This window comes from Alosa alosa, chromosome 24 (assembly GCF_017589495.1).
Source record: "Alosa alosa isolate M-15738 ecotype Scorff River chromosome 24, AALO_Geno_1.1, whole genome shotgun sequence".
Classification (NCBI taxonomy): Eukaryota; Metazoa; Chordata; class Actinopteri; order Clupeiformes; family Clupeidae; genus Alosa; species Alosa alosa.
This window is the reverse complement of record NC_063212.1, coordinates 27,464,156-27,481,816: the sequence shown is the minus strand read 5'-3', so window position 1 is coordinate 27,481,816 and position 17,661 is coordinate 27,464,156. Positions and strand designations below refer to the sequence as shown.

Here is a 17,661-nt window from a genome sequence, read left to right as displayed (position 1 = left end):
ACGGCCTGACCAGACGGACAGACAGAGACACACACACACACACACACAAAGAGAGACACACACACAAATGGAGAGAGAGAGAGAGAGAGACAGGCACACACACACACACACACACACACACACACACACACACAGATGTACAGAGAGAGACACACACACACACATATATAGAGAGAGACGCACAAATACACACACAAACACAGAAAAAGTGAGACACACACACACCACACACACACACAAACACACACACCCAGTATAAACAAATAAATATGGACACCCATTTAAAAACATAGCATTGTCCTTTCTTATATTGAGCATAAGCCTTGCATTGTTCATGAGGTTCTAAGCACAGGACATTAAGCGCAGCTCTGATTATAAGATTCTAGATTTGATAGGTATCAATCCACAACCCAGTGTGTGTGTGTGAGTGTGAATGTGTGTGCATGAATATGTGTGTGTGTGTGTGTGTGTGGTAGAGAGAGGTGTGCATGGTGGGGAGCACATTAAATCTGCATCGCCTTGCCTGCAACCCCAGAATTGCAGAATCATAATTTTAACCAACACTGCACCTCCAGAACTGCAGAATCATAATTTTAACCAACACTGCACCTCCAGAACTGCAGAATCATAATTTTAACATCATCGTCCACCTCCTCCTCTTCCTCCTTCTTTGTGTGTGTATGTGTGTGTGTGTGTGTGTGTGTGTGTATGTATGCATGTGTTTATGTATGTATATGTGTGTGTGTGTGTGTGTATGTATGCATGTGTTTATGTATGTGTGTGTGTATATATGTGTGTATGTGTGTGTGCGCATGTGTGTGTGTGTTTTACTCCTCACCTGGGTACATCTTGCTGATCTCCTTCACGAATCCCTCGTCAAAGCCAGCGATGATGGCCCCGCCCACCGGAACCAGGAAGTTCTTGTCCAGACTCTGGACGAAGGCGTCTATCCTCCCGACTCGAGCGCCCTGCGTAGGGACAGGAACAGGAAGTGGAAGTGGACGTCTATGACAGGAAGTGGACGTCTATGACAGGAAGCAACTCTAACCTGCTGCACCCTGTGTTTGGACAATGGGGCGTTGGACAGTGATCCAGATTTTTTTCACCATTTTCTGGCATTTTATCGATCAAACAACTAATCGATTAATCAAGAAACTAATTGTTTGATTAATCGACTATAAAAACCCTAATCTGCTGCACACCTGTTCCCTGTGGTTGGACCCCATTAAAACCCTAATCTGCTGCACACCTGTTCCCTGTGGTTGGACCCCATTAAAACTCTAATCTGCTGCACACCTGTTCCCTGTGGTTGGACCCCATTAAAACTCTAATCTGCTGCACACCTGTTCCCTGTGGTTGGACCCCATTAAAACTCTAACCTGCTGCACACCTGTTCCCTGTGATTGGACCCCATTAAACAACTCTAATCTGCTGCACTGCAGCAACAAAATAACAGATTGTTTAGAAAACTGAGTCCTTTGGAATGACTTAAATATTACCTGCTTCTCATGCAACCACACACTATTACATGCTAATAACTTGAACCAGTAAGTCCACATTCCAGCATGAAAAAAATATAATTATACAACAATTGGGTTCTATGTAACTATTTATTTGTTTTTGATTGGCCGAGAGACGTTCCATGAGTTGGAATATCCCTGGACATTTCAACTCAGACTCAGCACAGCTAATAATAAATCACTCCGCGATACAATGCGAAGATTTGACACCCAGCTGTCCACTATTTCAAGCAATGGGTTACTCCTTAGCAAACCATTACGAAACAGTGCTTCACCACATCTGTGGATTAAGCCACACAGTCAACTCAACGTAAGTAAGATAAACGAGGATGCTAATTGTTCTCAGCATTGCCAGCATTGTATATAATATGATTGTCACTTGGAGGAGACTTGTAAATAACTAACGTTAGCATAATTAGCTAACCACTGCTAACGTGCTAGCATCGTCACGTCAGGCTGTGCACAGTAGTGTAACATTTATTCACTATACATTAATAAAGTTGACTGGTTCTGCAATGTAGACTATGTTTCCGTTTTTTTTCCGTCCCTTACATGATATGGCCCAGTGTACAGTGGGCATCGCTTTCAAATGACCACTTCATTCGCGCATTACGCGGCGTGAAGCTGCGTGAAGCTTTAGTACCACTTTCAGCCACTGTGCGTCGCTCTGCCACTGTACATCGCTCTGCCTGCCGTCCCTTACATAATTGTTGCCGAGAGTAATCCCAGCCTAAGAATTCAATAACAAAATAAATCATGCATAATTAAACATTACCTCGATTTAGGCTACTTGGGTATGGCTTAAGGCTTGACTACCGCGAAAATCGAAATCGAAATTTGCTGTCTACATTAATGTCAGTGTTGGGGTTAACGCCTTCATAAAAAATCAAAACAGTGGTGTGATAATTGAGCCAGTAGAGAAATAACTGTTCAGAATTAATCTGTAGCCTTGGGTAGGCTTCTGCAGAAAACAATGTTGTTGCCGATTTAATACTATCTGGCGGCGTTTTTTAACAGGCTACGCAATAGAGGCTTAGACAACTATGACCCACGTTTTGGTTTAAGTAAATTAATTTGCCCTTCTTCTTGACTGCAATGTAGTCAATTGACTGCTTGACATGTCATTTTTATTTTTCTGTACGATAAACAATTACATCTGCTTTATGCCGCCAGAATTACATTCATATTTGGCTGACTGCAGGCCAGCCACTTCCCTCCCCATATTCCAAGATTAAGATAGTATGAAGTGCTTTTTGTATAGGCTACTATCATAAAATATAGTTAAAACGAATAGCTATTTGCAATTTGACAAAACACTGGTCCTCATTTTGCGAATGCAAGGACGATATGAGCCTGTTGCATTTAGTTAGATGTCCGAGTCACGCATAATGTTTGAAAACCTCTGGCTCGTAATCACAATAATTTAACACACGACAGTTGGATAACCTACTTCATCATGTCCCCATGCCTACATTTTTGTGAGTAGCATAGAGATCGTTAAAAACAATAAAGTATGGCTCTCCGTTTGGGACATCGAAAACGTATTAATTACTTCAACAGAAGGCCTCGAATGTTGTCTTGTTTGTGGAGCGCTTTGCTTCGCTTCTGTAATTTCGGCTTCATTGAAAATGAGGGCTTCCCTCAATGACCCTCCGAGAATAAATAAAGGTTGAATGAATGAATGAATGCAGGCTTGCCCAAAATAAAGGCATGTGGTTTGCGCAGCCTACAGTAAATAACAGACCCGCCAGAATGTGCGTTATGATGCTTTTTTTACGAGCAAGATGTTTTTGGTACCCTACGCACACTGCATGTTCTTAAATAACAATGATCATCAGTAATATTCGACCATTAATTTGGGTAAATGGGCAAGCGTGACCACCTTGATTGGCTGATTGGCTGATGATTGTAACGCGGGCATGATTCCAAACACCTCCCTTACGATGATGAGTGACAGGTCTCAGAATCGTTAAGCTACACAAGGGCGGAAGATGATGAACAACTGGGGCCGTGGCTATTCACAAAGGCTTTTATCTTACTACTAGGAGTAGGCTACTCCTAAATCGCATAAAGATTTTAGATTGGAGTTTTCTCTTAAAAGTTATTCACAAAGCCTTTCAGACAACTCCTAAACTAGGAGTAAGTCTTCGTGGCTGTGGATGGCGTCATTACTCATGCACGAGCTTGACTGAAGTGACCACCTTGATTGGCTGGCGATTGTAGCGGGAATTCCAAACACCTCTCTTCCGATGATGACTGACAGGTGACAGGTCGGAGAATCGTCGCTACACAAGTAGTCGCGAAGGACGGAAGATGATTAATAACTGAATAAAAAGGCCTAGCCTAAATGAATAAAGAGTAAAGGCAAAACAAATAGCTTAGTAGCCTAATGAAACATAGGCCTATGGATTGATGCAGTATGGATTGATGCAGCTGTCACCATATCCCTAGGCTACGTTTGCAAAGAGGAGAACATCTTAATTTGATTCACAATGAAACATTACATTTCATTTACATGTTAACAATGAGTAGTTTTGGTTGTTGTTGGTGGCGTTATTGCATCCCTTTTATGAATGCAAAATTGTCCCCTAGCGATTGGAAGCTCCTGTTAGCATAGGCTATTTCAAAACATCATAGCGTAAAATGCCACAAAAAAACTGTTTATGAATAGGTCTTAGTGAGTTAGGAGTCCTCTCGACTTAAGGTGTGCCAGACTTAGGTGCTACTTTTAGGTCTAAAATGCTTCGTGAATTACTTTTGTGAAAAAATTAGAGTCCTAAAGTTAGGGTGACAGGCCCATTATTTTTAGGAGTTGCTCCTAAATTAAGCCAGTTAGGAGCTACTTTTTTAGCCTTAAAATTCTTTGTGAATATGGCCCCTGAATAAAAGGCCTAGCCTAAATAAATCAAAGGCAAAACAAATAGCCTAGTAGCCCAATGAAACATACGGATTGATGTAGTATCTTGTAACATTATTAAATTATTCTGTTACTATGCCTACGTTTGCAAAAGAGAACATTTTAATTTGATTCACAATAATGTTACATTTAATTTACATGTTGACAATGATTAGCCTAGTTTTGGTTGTTGTTGGCGTTATTGCATGTTAGTTATGCCTACAATGCAAAATTGCTTCCTCGCGATTGGAAGCTCCTGTAGCTGCATAGGATTTCAAAACCGCAGGTTTGTGAATAGGTCTGTGAGTAAGGAGTCCTCTTGACTTCTTTTAAGCTGTCAGAGGTGGGAAGGTGTGATTTTTTTGGGAAGGGCGGGATTAACTGGGCACAATTGTCTGATGGCCCCCTTCCCCAATAGCGTGAATCGGGTGGTTAGTTAATAGGCCTATCATTGAAGATTTTTCCTGCCATCTAAAGGCACGAAGCATCTGTGAGGCCAAGCCTCACCAAGTAGCTCGTTTGTTTACAACTAACATTCCATTTAATTAAACTGATTTATAGGCTATGCCGAAATAGCTTTCAACATTTTTAATATTAGTGTCGGGTGAATTGAAATGTTCTCAAAGTAGCCTTATGGCTGAAAGCTCCTTTGGACACCAACCCCCCCCTCAAGCAATTTAACCATACAAACGCGCTTCCTGCACTCATTGTTTCAAAAGGAGTAATTTTGGCTTTGTCAGAACTGAAGAGCTGTGGACGACACGGCACGGTATGCCCAATTAAAATAAATGAACATAGCGCAACACAACACAGACCCCTCTCTAGTCAGTCACTGACTCTCCGGCAGTCACTGACCGTAACCTAGAATAAATGCATGGGGAAAAACACTTCCCCATGACAAAGACATCGTAAAACACTGAAAGTTAATATTTTGTCACTAGCAACATTCATCTGTCCTTTGTCAAATGTATTATGTTCCAAGTACCCTATGCGTAATTCTGCTTCATAAAGTTGAACAAATACATTTGCTTATTTCACAGAAAAATATAAATAGCCAGTCTACAGTGCAGAGTTGGTAAGTTATGGTAGGCCAACTTGCAGTGAACATACAAAGAGGGGAAATTATTTAGACATAATAGACATTATATAGACATAAGGCCGAACATGCAAGCGCCAATGAATCGTGCTCTCACGACAATCGCGCCGTTAAACTTAAATAGGTTAACATCACTCTAAGTTCGCCTTCAAGCAAGGAAAACGATGATTTGAAGACATCTGTTTCGTTGGAAGGGCAAGGGGTAGCAACAGGGCAACACAGAGACAGGCCCGATGGCAGGGCTGTTATGAGAGTATTAAAATATGGGATAGGCTATTCTACGGGAAAACATTAAAACGGCAAGACAGCGGGGAAAGTTAAAATACGTGATAAACACGGAAAAAGTTGGCATGCATTGTTTCGGTCCCCGTGCACAGGGATTATTTGTCATACTATTAATCACATATGATTATTTGTGAAATTGTGCAAACAGGCGCAACACATTTGAAAAGGAAGGACTGGTAGCATGCAAGCTCACGGGAAAGATTGATTTAAGAACGTTATCACAAAGTGTGTGGCTGTGGCGCGGGCGGAAGACAATTGGCAGGGGAGGGTCATGTCTTTTTTAACAATTCTGTCGGAGGGTCATTGAACAATTTCTAGCAGGCAAGAGAGGGTCATGCAACTTCCAACTGAAGCACTCAAAATTCCTCCGGTGGCCCCTTCAATAAATAACGATCAGTCCCTAGATTGCTGCTGGGCTATATGTCTTGGTTCTGTTAACAACTTATTGTCAAACGCATAGCCTATCTCGCGGTTGCATCCATTACAAACAAACATGCAATGTGAACGTCTGGGATTGGGGAGAGCACTAAATGCTCTACTGAATAAGCACGAAGTCAAACCTTTAAATGAAAAACACTCTTTAATAATCCAAAAAAATAAACCGCTAATGAAGTAAACTTGTGACCATCAAAAATCGTTTATCACTCGTAACTCCGTGATACCAGGACGTAACAGGAAGGCATTTGGCTGAGCAACGGAGGTTAATATGCTCCATGTTTTGTCCAAATGATGACTGTCTATCATCGTTGCACTCGGAGAAAACCGGAATGTTTCATTCGTCCCCGTTTCAATCGTCCCGGTTGTACCTACTCAAAACGCAGATATAACCTTATTATTCTAAGGTAGCGAAATAGCGTTCAGTATGATTCATGCCCAATTAATTCCCCCTGTTAAAGTGTTCGCCTTTGTAGTTTGGTTTCGTGATAGCCTATGATAAACGGCTTATGGCCAAATATGTGAAAACGTTAAAATACAGTAGGCGATAAACCCGGAAAAAGTTGACAGTGATTTTTTCATAATCACTTTGGAGGGTCATAGAAAAATGTATTGCTGGCGAGGGAGGGTCACGTCTTTTTGGACTAATGCTCCCAAAACTCCTCCTTAAATAAATAACGAACAGTCCCTAATGAAGTAAACTTGTGACCATCAAACGTTTATCGCCTGTAACTCCGTGATAACAGGGACGTAACAGGAAGGCATTTGGCTGAGCAACGGAGGTTAATATGCTCTATATTTTGTCCAAATGATGTCTGTCTATCATCGTTGCACTCGGAGAAAACTAGAATGTTTAATTCGTCCTGCGTCTCTACGGCTGCAAACGGGATTCACTCGCAGTTAACCAAATATTTCTTTATTAGGGCAGGGCAGGCATATTTCTGGCTATTAAATTATTTCTAAACCAGTCTGCTAAAGTCTGTAGTGAAGTCTGTGTAGGGTTTTCCAGGCTCCATTTCTTTTTACGAGACACCCTGCTCACTTGAGCCATCTACCGGTTGTTTGGGTTGTTGCAGCATCTCACTGGAAAAATACAAATTAAAGTCGCGTGATACCGCGTGATCCCACTCGCGGACAGCGAGTGAAGCTGGCCAAGTCGAAGCACTGCCCACTGTACTTGTAACATGCATGCAGCAAACCTAGATATGAATGTGATTTCAACATTTCTTTCAAGAAGACATGTAAACCACAAAGACCCATAATGAGGGGTCTGGAATGTTGGTTACCTAGCAACCAAGACGGTTAGCAATTCGGTTAGTGGCGGCAATTCTAAACCAGAACAAGACCCAAACCACAAGATTGTTGTGTTCTATGTATTCGCCGGTAGGTTGCGAAACCGCATTAATGATATAGGCAGTGTACCCCATAGCCTCCTTTTGGTTTACACAATGGCCGCCGCGTGAATGAGGCGAATAGCTCATAATGGTCCAATAGCAGCCCAGGGCTCTGCCTGGACGGGCGTACTTCCGTCAGATCACTTTAACGCGGTCTCTGTGTACTAACGTAGTGTGTGAATTTAAACAGGATAGCGTCCTCACAAATCTAACACCAACTCTGTGAACTTACCAGAAAAGAAGATAGCAATGTTTATATAGAACTTTACTGGTTTCTAATGAGACACAGTTCTCAAAGAACCCTCTACAGAAATGCATGGGGTTAGTTTATAACAATCCAAACAAACATAACGTGTGCACATCTAAAAGTAGGTGCTGGATAAAAAAGTAATACTGTACAAAGAAAAAAGGAATATCTTGTTTATTACCAGACTGATGAAGAGCTTAAGGCTCAAAATATTATGTATGGTGTAACTAATAAACAGAAATGTTACGTATGGAGTAACTCTGGTGTAACTCTAATAAACAGCAGAAAAAAGGTGTGTTATTTCATACCACCAAGTAGTCTACACACATATCCCAGCCATTCCTGTATGCCTCCCTATTCCATTCTCATTCCTCCCATGAATAGGAACATAGCTGCCCTGTATGCTGCCCCATTCACTTGAATAGGAACATAGCTGCCCTGTACGCTGCCCCATTCACTTGAATAGGAACATAGCTGCCCTGTATGCTGCCCCATTCACTTGAATAGGAACATAGCTGCCCTATACTGAGTGCAGCATTTGACACCATTGACCATAACATCCTATTAAAACGCTTGGAGGTTGAAGTTGGTCTCCAGGGTTCTGTTCTGCAATGATTCTCTTCTTATCTTAGTGATAGATCATTTTCAGTTAGTTTTAGGCAATTTCTCCTCTTCCTCTGCCCTTATAAAGTGTGGTGTTCCTCAGGGTTCCATTTTGGGCCCTCTTTTATTCTCTCTTTATATACTACCCCTTGGCTCAATTTTTTAAAAAAAAGGAGTAACATTCAGTATCACTGCTATGCAGATGACACTCAGTTTTACCTGCCTGTTAACACCAATGGCATTTGTTCTTTGGAGAATATTTTTAACTGTCTCAGTGACATCAAATGCTGGATGGCAAGAAATTTTCTTCAACTGAGCGAAAGTAAAACTGATATAATTATTTTTGGCCCTCAAGTGATGTTTCTATCTTGAAAAATGCACTAGGACCTCTCTCTGCAAACTGCCACAGTGAAGTAAAGAATCTTGGGGTTTTCTTTTGACTCCTCTTTAAATTTTAATAAGCAAATAAATAGTGTGGTCAAAGGCAGCTTTTTTCCAGTTAAGAACCATTGCAAAACTGAAGCCCTTTTTGTCCTTCTCCGATCTTGAAACTCTTATACATGCTTTCATAACTTCTAGATTAGATTATTGTAATTCATTATATGCAGGCCCTGACCCACTCCACTCTCAACAGACTTCAGCTAGTTCAAAATGCAGCAGCTAGATTATTAAGTGGCTCTAAGAAGCGTGAGCATATAACTCCTGTGTTGGCTAAGCTGCACTGGTTACCTGTGGGACACAGAGTTAAGTTTAAAATTTTACTTTTTTTCTTCAAAGCCCTCAGTGGTTTGGCACCTGGATTACATAGGTGACCTACTAATTCCTTACAGCACTCCAAGATCACTTAGGTCTTCATCTCAGAATCTTCTCTATATCCCCAAAACACGCCTTAAGACTAAGGGTGATAGAGCCTTCTCTGTTGTTGCCCCCCAACTCTGGAATAGCCTACCTGTACATATTAAGTCCTCTCCAACCATTGACTGCTTTAAGTCTAACTTAAAGACTTTCATTTTCTCCCAAGCTTTTAATCTACCTTAATACCCCCACACACACACACACACTCTTTATTCTTTATTTTATTTTTGACCAATTTGTGTATTATTTCAATTATTTATTTATTTTCCCCCCATGTTATATTGTTGTTGTACCATTGTCATTGTTTTATGTTTGTTTGTAAGCACTTTGGTTCAACTCAGTTGTTTTTAAATGTGCTATAGAAATAAAGTTGACTTGACTTGACTTGACTTATACGCCTCCCAATTCACTTGAATAGGAACATAGCTGCCCGATAACTGCCCAAAGTGCGTTATCAAGATGGCCGCCGAGTGGAGGGACTGTGGTGTAGCCCTATGGGTGTAGCATACCTGCTGGATCAGATGCATGCACTTGGATGACTGCACTCCATACGCATTGTTCACAACATGGGGGATGTCATGTTTAGCACATATGACGGCTAGTTCCTCCAGTCTAAAACACAGACACACACACACAGACAGACAGACACACACACACACACACACACACACACACAACGGTAAGACATGGAGATGCTATTGTGTTTAATTGGCTAATAAAGTGATGACACCCATTGTCATGGCAACCTGTCAGGGACGCGTGGAGCGAAACAGGAAGTGGTGGAATGGACACACAGGATGTTCTCCGCTCCGAGCTCATCGATCTTCTTCTGCACGGTGTCCAGGTCTGTCCGCAGCTCATCTCCTTCCAGAATGTTCTCAATCACAATTGGCTCAAAGCCTGTGAGACACACACACACACACACACACACACACAGGTGTGTTAGCCGTGCCCCATGTAGCGTTCACCTGCTGATAGCAACAGGTGTGTTAGCCGTCCCACCCAGCTCAGATGAGAACCCTGATAACAGCAGTAGACATGGTAGCAGTGTGACACACTCAAGTTCAAGTTATTTATTTGTCACATAAATGTATACAAAGTACAATATGTAGAAAAATGCTTTGTCTTTGTCTGTGACTTACATGGCTATTCAGTGTGTATATTAATGTAAATATGAATAACCAAATTAAACTAGAAATGCAATTCCGAGGAATTACACGAGGGGATGCAATCTGCTGGTTAGGGTGTTGGTGGGGCTGTTGAGCTTGCTGCTAGCTGGTTGGTTACTTAGCTAACTGAGCTAATCATTTTTAGCAGTTTTGCTAACAATGCTAACATGTAAACTATGCTAACCATGTTACTTAGCTAACTTAGCTAATCATTTTTAGCAGTTTTGCTAAAAATGCTAACTAGCATGCTAGCATGCTAAATATGCTAACCATGTTACTTAGCTAATCATTTTTAGCAGTTATGCTAACTATGCTAATTAGCATGCTAACTATGCTAACCATGATTAAGGGCACAGTGTGCATGTGGGCATGATTAGGGGCACAGTGGGCATGATTAAGGGCACAGTGGGCATGATTAAGTGGGCATGATTAAGGGCACAGTGGGCATGATTAAGGACACAGTGGGCATGATTAAGGACACAGTGTGCATGATTAAGGGCACAGTGAGCATGTGGGCATGTTTAAGGGAACAGTGGGCATGATTAAGTGGGCATGTTTAAGGGCACAGTGGGCATGATTAAGGGCACAGTGTGCATGTGGGCATGATTAAGGGCACAGTGGACATGATTAAGGGCACAGTGGGCATGATTAAGGGCACAGTGGGCATGATTAAGGGCACAGTGGGCATGATTAAGTGGGCATGTTTAAGGGCACAGTGGGCATGATTAAGTGGGCATGTTTAAGGGCACAGTGGGCATGATTAAGGGACACAGTGGGCATGTTTAAGGGCACAGTGGGCATGATTAAGGGCACAGTGTGCATGTGGGCATGATTAAGGGCACAGTGGGCATGATTAAGGACACAGTGGGCATGTGGGCATGATTAAGGGCACAGTGGGCATGATTAAGGACACAGTGGGCATGTGGGCATGATTAAGGGCACAGTGGGCATGATTAAGGACACAGTGGGCATGATTAGGGGCACAGTGGGCGTGATTAAGGACACAGTGGGCATGATTAGGGGCACAGTGTGCAAGTGGGCATGATTAAGGGCACAGTGGGCACTTTTTGAGACAACACGTTCTTAGGCCGGTTCCGTTCAGAATGCGTTGACCCTTGGTGCTATCTAGTGAACCATCCCACATGTGTGTGTGTGTGTGTGTGTACTTTGGTGCTATCTAGTGAACCAGCCCACATGTGTGTGTGGACCTTGGTGCTATCTAGTGAACCAGCCCACATGTGTGTGTGTGTGTACCTTGGTGCTATCTAGTGAACCAGCCCACATGTGTGTGTGTGTGTGTGTGTGTGTGCCTTGGTGCTATCTAGTGAACCAGCCCACATGTTTGTGTGTGTGTACCTTGGTGCTATCTAGTGAACCAGCCCACATGTGTGTGTGTGTACTTTGGTGCTATCTAGTGAACCAGCCCACATGTGTGTGTGTGTGTGTGTGTACCTTGGTGCTATCTAGTGAACCAGCCCACATGTGTGTGTGTGTGTGTGTACCTTGGTGCTATCTAGTGAACCAGCCCACATGTGTGTGTGTGTGTGTATGTGTACCTTTGTGCTATCTAGTGAACCAGCCCACATGTTTGTGTGTGTGTGTGTGTACCTTGGTGCTATCTAGTGAACCAGCCCACATATGTGTGTGTGTGTGTGTGTGTGTGTGTGTGTACCTTTGTGCTATCTAGTGAACCAGCCCACATGTGTGTGTGTGTGTACCTTGGTGCTATGTAGTGAACCAGCCCACATGTGTGTGTGTGTGTGTACCTTGGTGCTATCTAGTGAACCAGCCCACATGTTTGTGTGTGTGTGTGTGTGTGTGTGTGTGTGTGTGTACCTTGGTGCTATCTAGTGAACCAGCCCACATGTTTGTGTGTGTGTGTGTGTGTACCTTGGTGCTATCTAGTGAACCAGCCCACATGTGTGTGTGTGTACTTTGGTGCTATCTAGTGAACCAGCCCACATGTGTGTGTGTGTGTGTACCTTCGTGCTATCTAGTGAACCAGCCCACGTGTGTGTGTGTGTGTGTGTGTACCTTGGTGCTATCTAGTGAACCAGCCCACATTTCCACCAGTTTAGAACCAAACTAAGGATCGTCATTAACAATGGGTGTTGCATGTGTGTGTGCCTGCGGCGACAATGGCCTTGTGCGTGTGTGTGTGTGTGTGTGTGTGTGTATCTGCGGTGACCATAGGCTTGTGTGTATGTGTGTGTGTGTGTGTGTGTGTGTGTGTGTGTGTGTGTGTGCGTGTGCGTACCTGAGGTGACCATAGCCTTGTGTGTGTGTGTGTGTGTGTGTGTGTGCCTGCGATGACCATTGCCTTGTGTGCGTGTGCGCATGCGCCTAAACCTCGATGACCATTGCCTTGCCAATGAGTATTATGTGCAATGGTGGTGTGTGTGTGTGTGTGTGTGCCTGCGATGACCATTGCCTTGTGTGCGTGTGCATGTGCGCCTGCGATGACCATTGCCTTGTGTGCGTGTGTGTGCGTGTGGTGTGTGTGTGTGCGTGTACCTGCGATGACCATAGCCTTGTGTGTGTGTGTGTGTGCGTGTGTGCATGTGTGTGTGCCTGCGATGACCATTGCCTTGTGTGTGCGTGCGTGCGTACCTGCGGTGACCATAGCCTTGTGTGTGTGTGTGTGTGTGTGTGCGTGTACCTGCGGTGACCATAGCTTGTGTGTGTGTGTGTGTGTGTGTGTGTGTGTGCATGTGCCTGCCATTGCCATGACCATTGCCTTGTGTGTGCGTGCGTGCGTACCTGCGGTGACCATAGCCTTGAAGCAGGACTTCTGGTCGATTCGCGGCCACAGGATGTAGCGTGCCCCCGGGCGCCTGTGCCTCAGCGTCAGGAAACACAGCGTCAGACTCATCCCTGTCGCCATGGGAACCACAAAACAGCAGGAGGCACTCCGCACACCTAAAGACACAAACACACATTCACATGGACATGCACACACACACAGGTGTCATACACGTTTGCTTGAGACAGTGTATGTGTGTGTCTGTGTGTGTGTGTGTGTGTGTGTGTGTGTGTGTGTGTGTGTGCGTAACAGAGGGTGAACCTTTGAACATTAGTAAATATCAGACTGCAAATGCAAACACAGGCTGATGTTTGTTTAAATGGACCAGGACACTCAGGTCTGCACACATACGCTAGATGCTGCACAGCTGCAGACCATGTGTGTGTGTGCGTGTGTGTGTGTCCAGTTAATCAGTAAATGGTCTGGTACCAGTGTAACGGTAGCCAGCTGTGTGTATGTGTGTGTATGTATAGTATAGTATATATACTCTTTTGATCCTGTGAGGTCTCTGCTTTTATCCCAATCCGTGAATTAGTGAAACACACTCAGCCCACAGTGAACACACAGTGAGGTGAAGCACACACACTAATCCAGGCGCAGTGAGCTGCCTGCTACAACAGCGGCACTCGGGGAGCAGTCAGGGGTTAGGTGCCTTGCTCATGGTCATTGCTGCATAGGAGAGCAGCACTAAACCACTTCCCCCGCCCACATTTTTCCTACTGGTCGGGGATCAACTGGCAACCCTTCAGTTACAAGCCTGAAGCCCTAACCAGTAGGCCACCTCCAGCATGAGTAAATTCTACAGACAGAAGGATATTTGTGTGTGTGTGTGTACAGTATACAGTATGTGTGTGTATGTGTGTGTTATACAGACAGAAGGAGATGTGTGAGTGTGTGTGTTATACAGACAGGAGGAGATGTGTGTGTGTGTGTGTGTGTGTGTTATACAGACAGAAGGAGATGTGTGTGTGTGTGTGTGTTATACAGACAGAAGGAGATGTGTGTGTGTGTGTGTGTGTGTTATACAGACAGAAGGAGATGTGTGTGTGTGTGTGGTGTGTGTGTGTGTGTGTGTTATACAGACAGACGGAGGTGTGTGTGTGTGCGTATCAGTGTGTGTGAGACAGACACAGACAGACGGAGGTGTGTGTGTGTGTGTGTGTGTGTGTGCGTATCAGTATGTGTGTGTGTGTGTGTGTGTGTGATACAGACAGACGGAGGTGTGTGTGTGTGTGTGTTCTACAGACAGAGGGAGGTGTGTGTGTGTGCGTGTTATACAGACAGACGGAGGTGTGTGTGTGTGCGTATCAGTATGTGTGTGTGTGTGTGTGTGAGACAGACACAGACAGACGGAGGTGTGTGTGTGTGCGTGTTATAGACAGACGGAGGTGTGTGTGTGTTATAGACAGACGGAGGTGTGTGTGTGTGCGTAACAGTATGTGTGTTTGTGTGTGATACAGAGGGACAGAGGTGTGTGTGTGTGTGTTATACAGACAGACAGAGGTGTGTGGGGGCCTCACACACCTGACTGCCTGATTATGTCCAGCACCACGGAGTTGGTCAGCTTGTTGAGGAGACTGGAGCCAGCAGCTTTGGGCTGGACGGCAGCAATGTCCCCGGATCGCCCGATACCATGGATAAGTCTGAAGAACACAAAACACACACACACACACACACACACAGTAGGCTGCAGTAGTCCTGTAGAAGCCTTGTGGTAGTGTCCCCATAGTCACCTATACTAACGTGACCTTAGTAGACTGCTGTAGTGTAACCCTGCAGTATTCTAGCGCTAGTATCCCCAGACCGGACCCCGGACTCACCTGTAGTGACACCAGGCTACCACACTGGACCCCGCACTCACCTGTAGTGTCGCCGGGCTACCAGACTGGACCCTGCACTCACCTGTAGTGACGCCGGGCTACCACACTGGACCCCGCACTCACCTGTAGTGTCGCCGGGCTACCAGACCGGACCCCGCACTCACCTGTAGTGACGCCGGGCTACCACACCGGACCCCGCACTCACCTGTAGTGACGCCGGGCTACCACACCGGACCCCGCACTCACCTGTAGTGTCGCCGGGCTACCAGACCGGACGCGACTCGGCCCTCCCGTTCGCCAACCCCGCAGTTCCCCAGGAAGTTGTTGCTGTCCATAACGGCTAGCTCGTTCAGGAAGAGCTCGATGGTGCTCTCGCTCCAACCCTCCTCCGGACACTTACCCTGCCGGGAGACAAGCGCAGACGGCAGGGGTGACCGATGGACTAGTGCCGGTTGGGGACGTGCAACTGGCACTAGCTACGGTCCAATGACTGTATATAGATTGACAGCGCATTGTCCGTTAAACGTGAAGCCATCTACAGCCATTGCCACGGTCAGTAACGTTACTGGCATTCTGTGTTGACTGAGAAAAGACTGTTTACCTGTTCCAGCAGAACCCTGATCAGCTGTTCGTGCCCGCGCCGAGCCTGGGAGCCCTGCCTTACGTATGAAGATGACACTATCTTCTCACTCAAAGAGAAATTCTCGCTGTTCATGTTTGTGTTGGTCTGGTCTTCACCTGCCCGAACTCTTGTTGGGACAGTAACTTTTCCGCGATGACTAAGGTTAGCAGATAACGTTATAGCTTCTCTCAACGGCTAACTTCATGCACAACTAAGTGGCGTAACTAGACCACAAACGATGGATATATTACCCGCAAAACCAACAGAAACTACCGTTACGTGCTTAAAAAGAAAGTCAAGTCAGGTAACATGCAGCATGTACTCTTCAGTGGGTACTCTTCCGTGTTGGTCTGACGTCATGTGATACTATTCTTCAAAATAAAAGTTATATTTCGGGTTATTTCAAGTTAAAGGTCTAAGGACACCTGCTACCTGCTAAGTCATGTCGCATTAAACATATTGTAATAGTTTTCGCCTGGATTTATTAAGGATCATAAGTATGTTGAATCAACCTTAGACTCACTCACAAAATGCTAATCACTGTTCTATTATGAATTCTCAGAGACGATGTTCCCAGTCACTTGGTTGGGCACATCCTGTCCGATTTGCATGACAGGCATTCTGGGTAGAATAAGACGAAGCTACACAGGCAACTTGTTTAGTATGTGACCCACCCACCCATAAATGTAATAACCAAGTAGACATGGACTATCATTTATTTCAGAAACAGATGTGACACAGACACAGAGCACATACCGTGAAGGTTTATTTGTGCTGCTTAGTATGAAAACAAAACAGCACTGAGAGCAGCACTGATACTTTACTGAAATGGAATACTGAAATGGACTGCATTTGTAAAACACTTTAGGGCATACACCGATGAAATGGACTGCATTTGTAAAACACTTTAGGGCATGCGGCGATGAAATGGACTGCATTTGTAAAACACTTTAGGGCATACACTGAAGGCACTGGCTGCCATGCAAGGCGCCAATCTGCTCATCGGGAGGACCAAACAGAATCATTACCACACACACACACACACACACACACACACACACACGCACACACGCACACACACACTCACACACGCACACAAACATACACACACACATACACAAGTACACAGACACACATACACATTCTCAACTACACACAAGTACACTCCAAACACACATTCACACATACACTCATTAATATGTCCAACTACAGGCACTTTTGGCCATTGCCATACCCAGATACTTTTGGAGACTTTTGGCACAATGTATCCAAAATACACACAACTATGCTTTTTTTGTCACTTATTTTGCATAGTTTTGCATTTTGCAAGTTACAGCTGTGGTGGAAATGACGTTGAACTAAATGTGACCCCAGTGGTCAACGCCACATATCAACAGGGCTAAATGTGACCCCAGTGGTCAACCCCACATATCAACAGGGCTAAATGTGACCCCAGTGGTCAACCCCACATATCAACAGGGCTAAATGTGACCCCAGTGGTCAACCCCACATATCAACAGGGCTAAATGTGACCCCAGTGGTCAACCCCACATATCAACAGGGCTAAATGTGACAGAGAGGAGCCACATGAGAGATACATACATATGGCCACATACATGAGATACATATGGCCACATACATGAGATACATACATATGGCCACATACATGAGATACGTACATATGGCCACATACATGAGATACGTACATATGGCCACATACATGAAATACATACATATGGCCACATACATGAAATACATACATATGGCCACATACATGAGATACATACATATGGCCACATACAATGAGATACATATATATGGCTACATACATGAGATACATACATATGACCACATACATGAGATACAAATGGCCACATGAGATACAAATGGCCACATACATGAGATACATATGGCCA

The 17,661-nt window shown here is 44.4% G+C and overlaps 1 protein-coding gene across 1 annotated transcript in view; it reads right to left on the bottom strand.

Moving 5' to 3' along the window:
* sepsecs (Sep (O-phosphoserine) tRNA:Sec (selenocysteine) tRNA synthase) overlaps positions 1-16,098 on the bottom strand; it is a 24,898-nt gene extending 8,800 nt beyond the window's left edge. Inside the window, exons 1-8 of the mRNA XM_048236329.1 lie at positions 15,725-16,098; positions 15,370-15,524; positions 14,828-14,946; positions 13,261-13,419; positions 10,078-10,231; positions 9,841-9,943; positions 839-968; positions 1-5 (exon numbers count right to left, since the gene is read on the bottom strand). The exon at positions 1-5 is cut by the window's left edge and continues 87 nt beyond it. Coding sequence (XP_048092286.1) covers positions 1-5; positions 839-968; positions 9,841-9,943; positions 10,078-10,231; positions 13,261-13,419; positions 14,828-14,946; positions 15,370-15,524; positions 15,725-15,838 — 939 coding nt within the window. The 5' untranslated portion in view covers positions 15,839-16,098. The remainder of the gene's footprint in view (positions 6-838; positions 969-9,840; positions 9,944-10,077; positions 10,232-13,260; positions 13,420-14,827; positions 14,947-15,369; positions 15,525-15,724) is intronic.
* Positions 16,099-17,661: the final 1,563 nt, after the last annotated feature.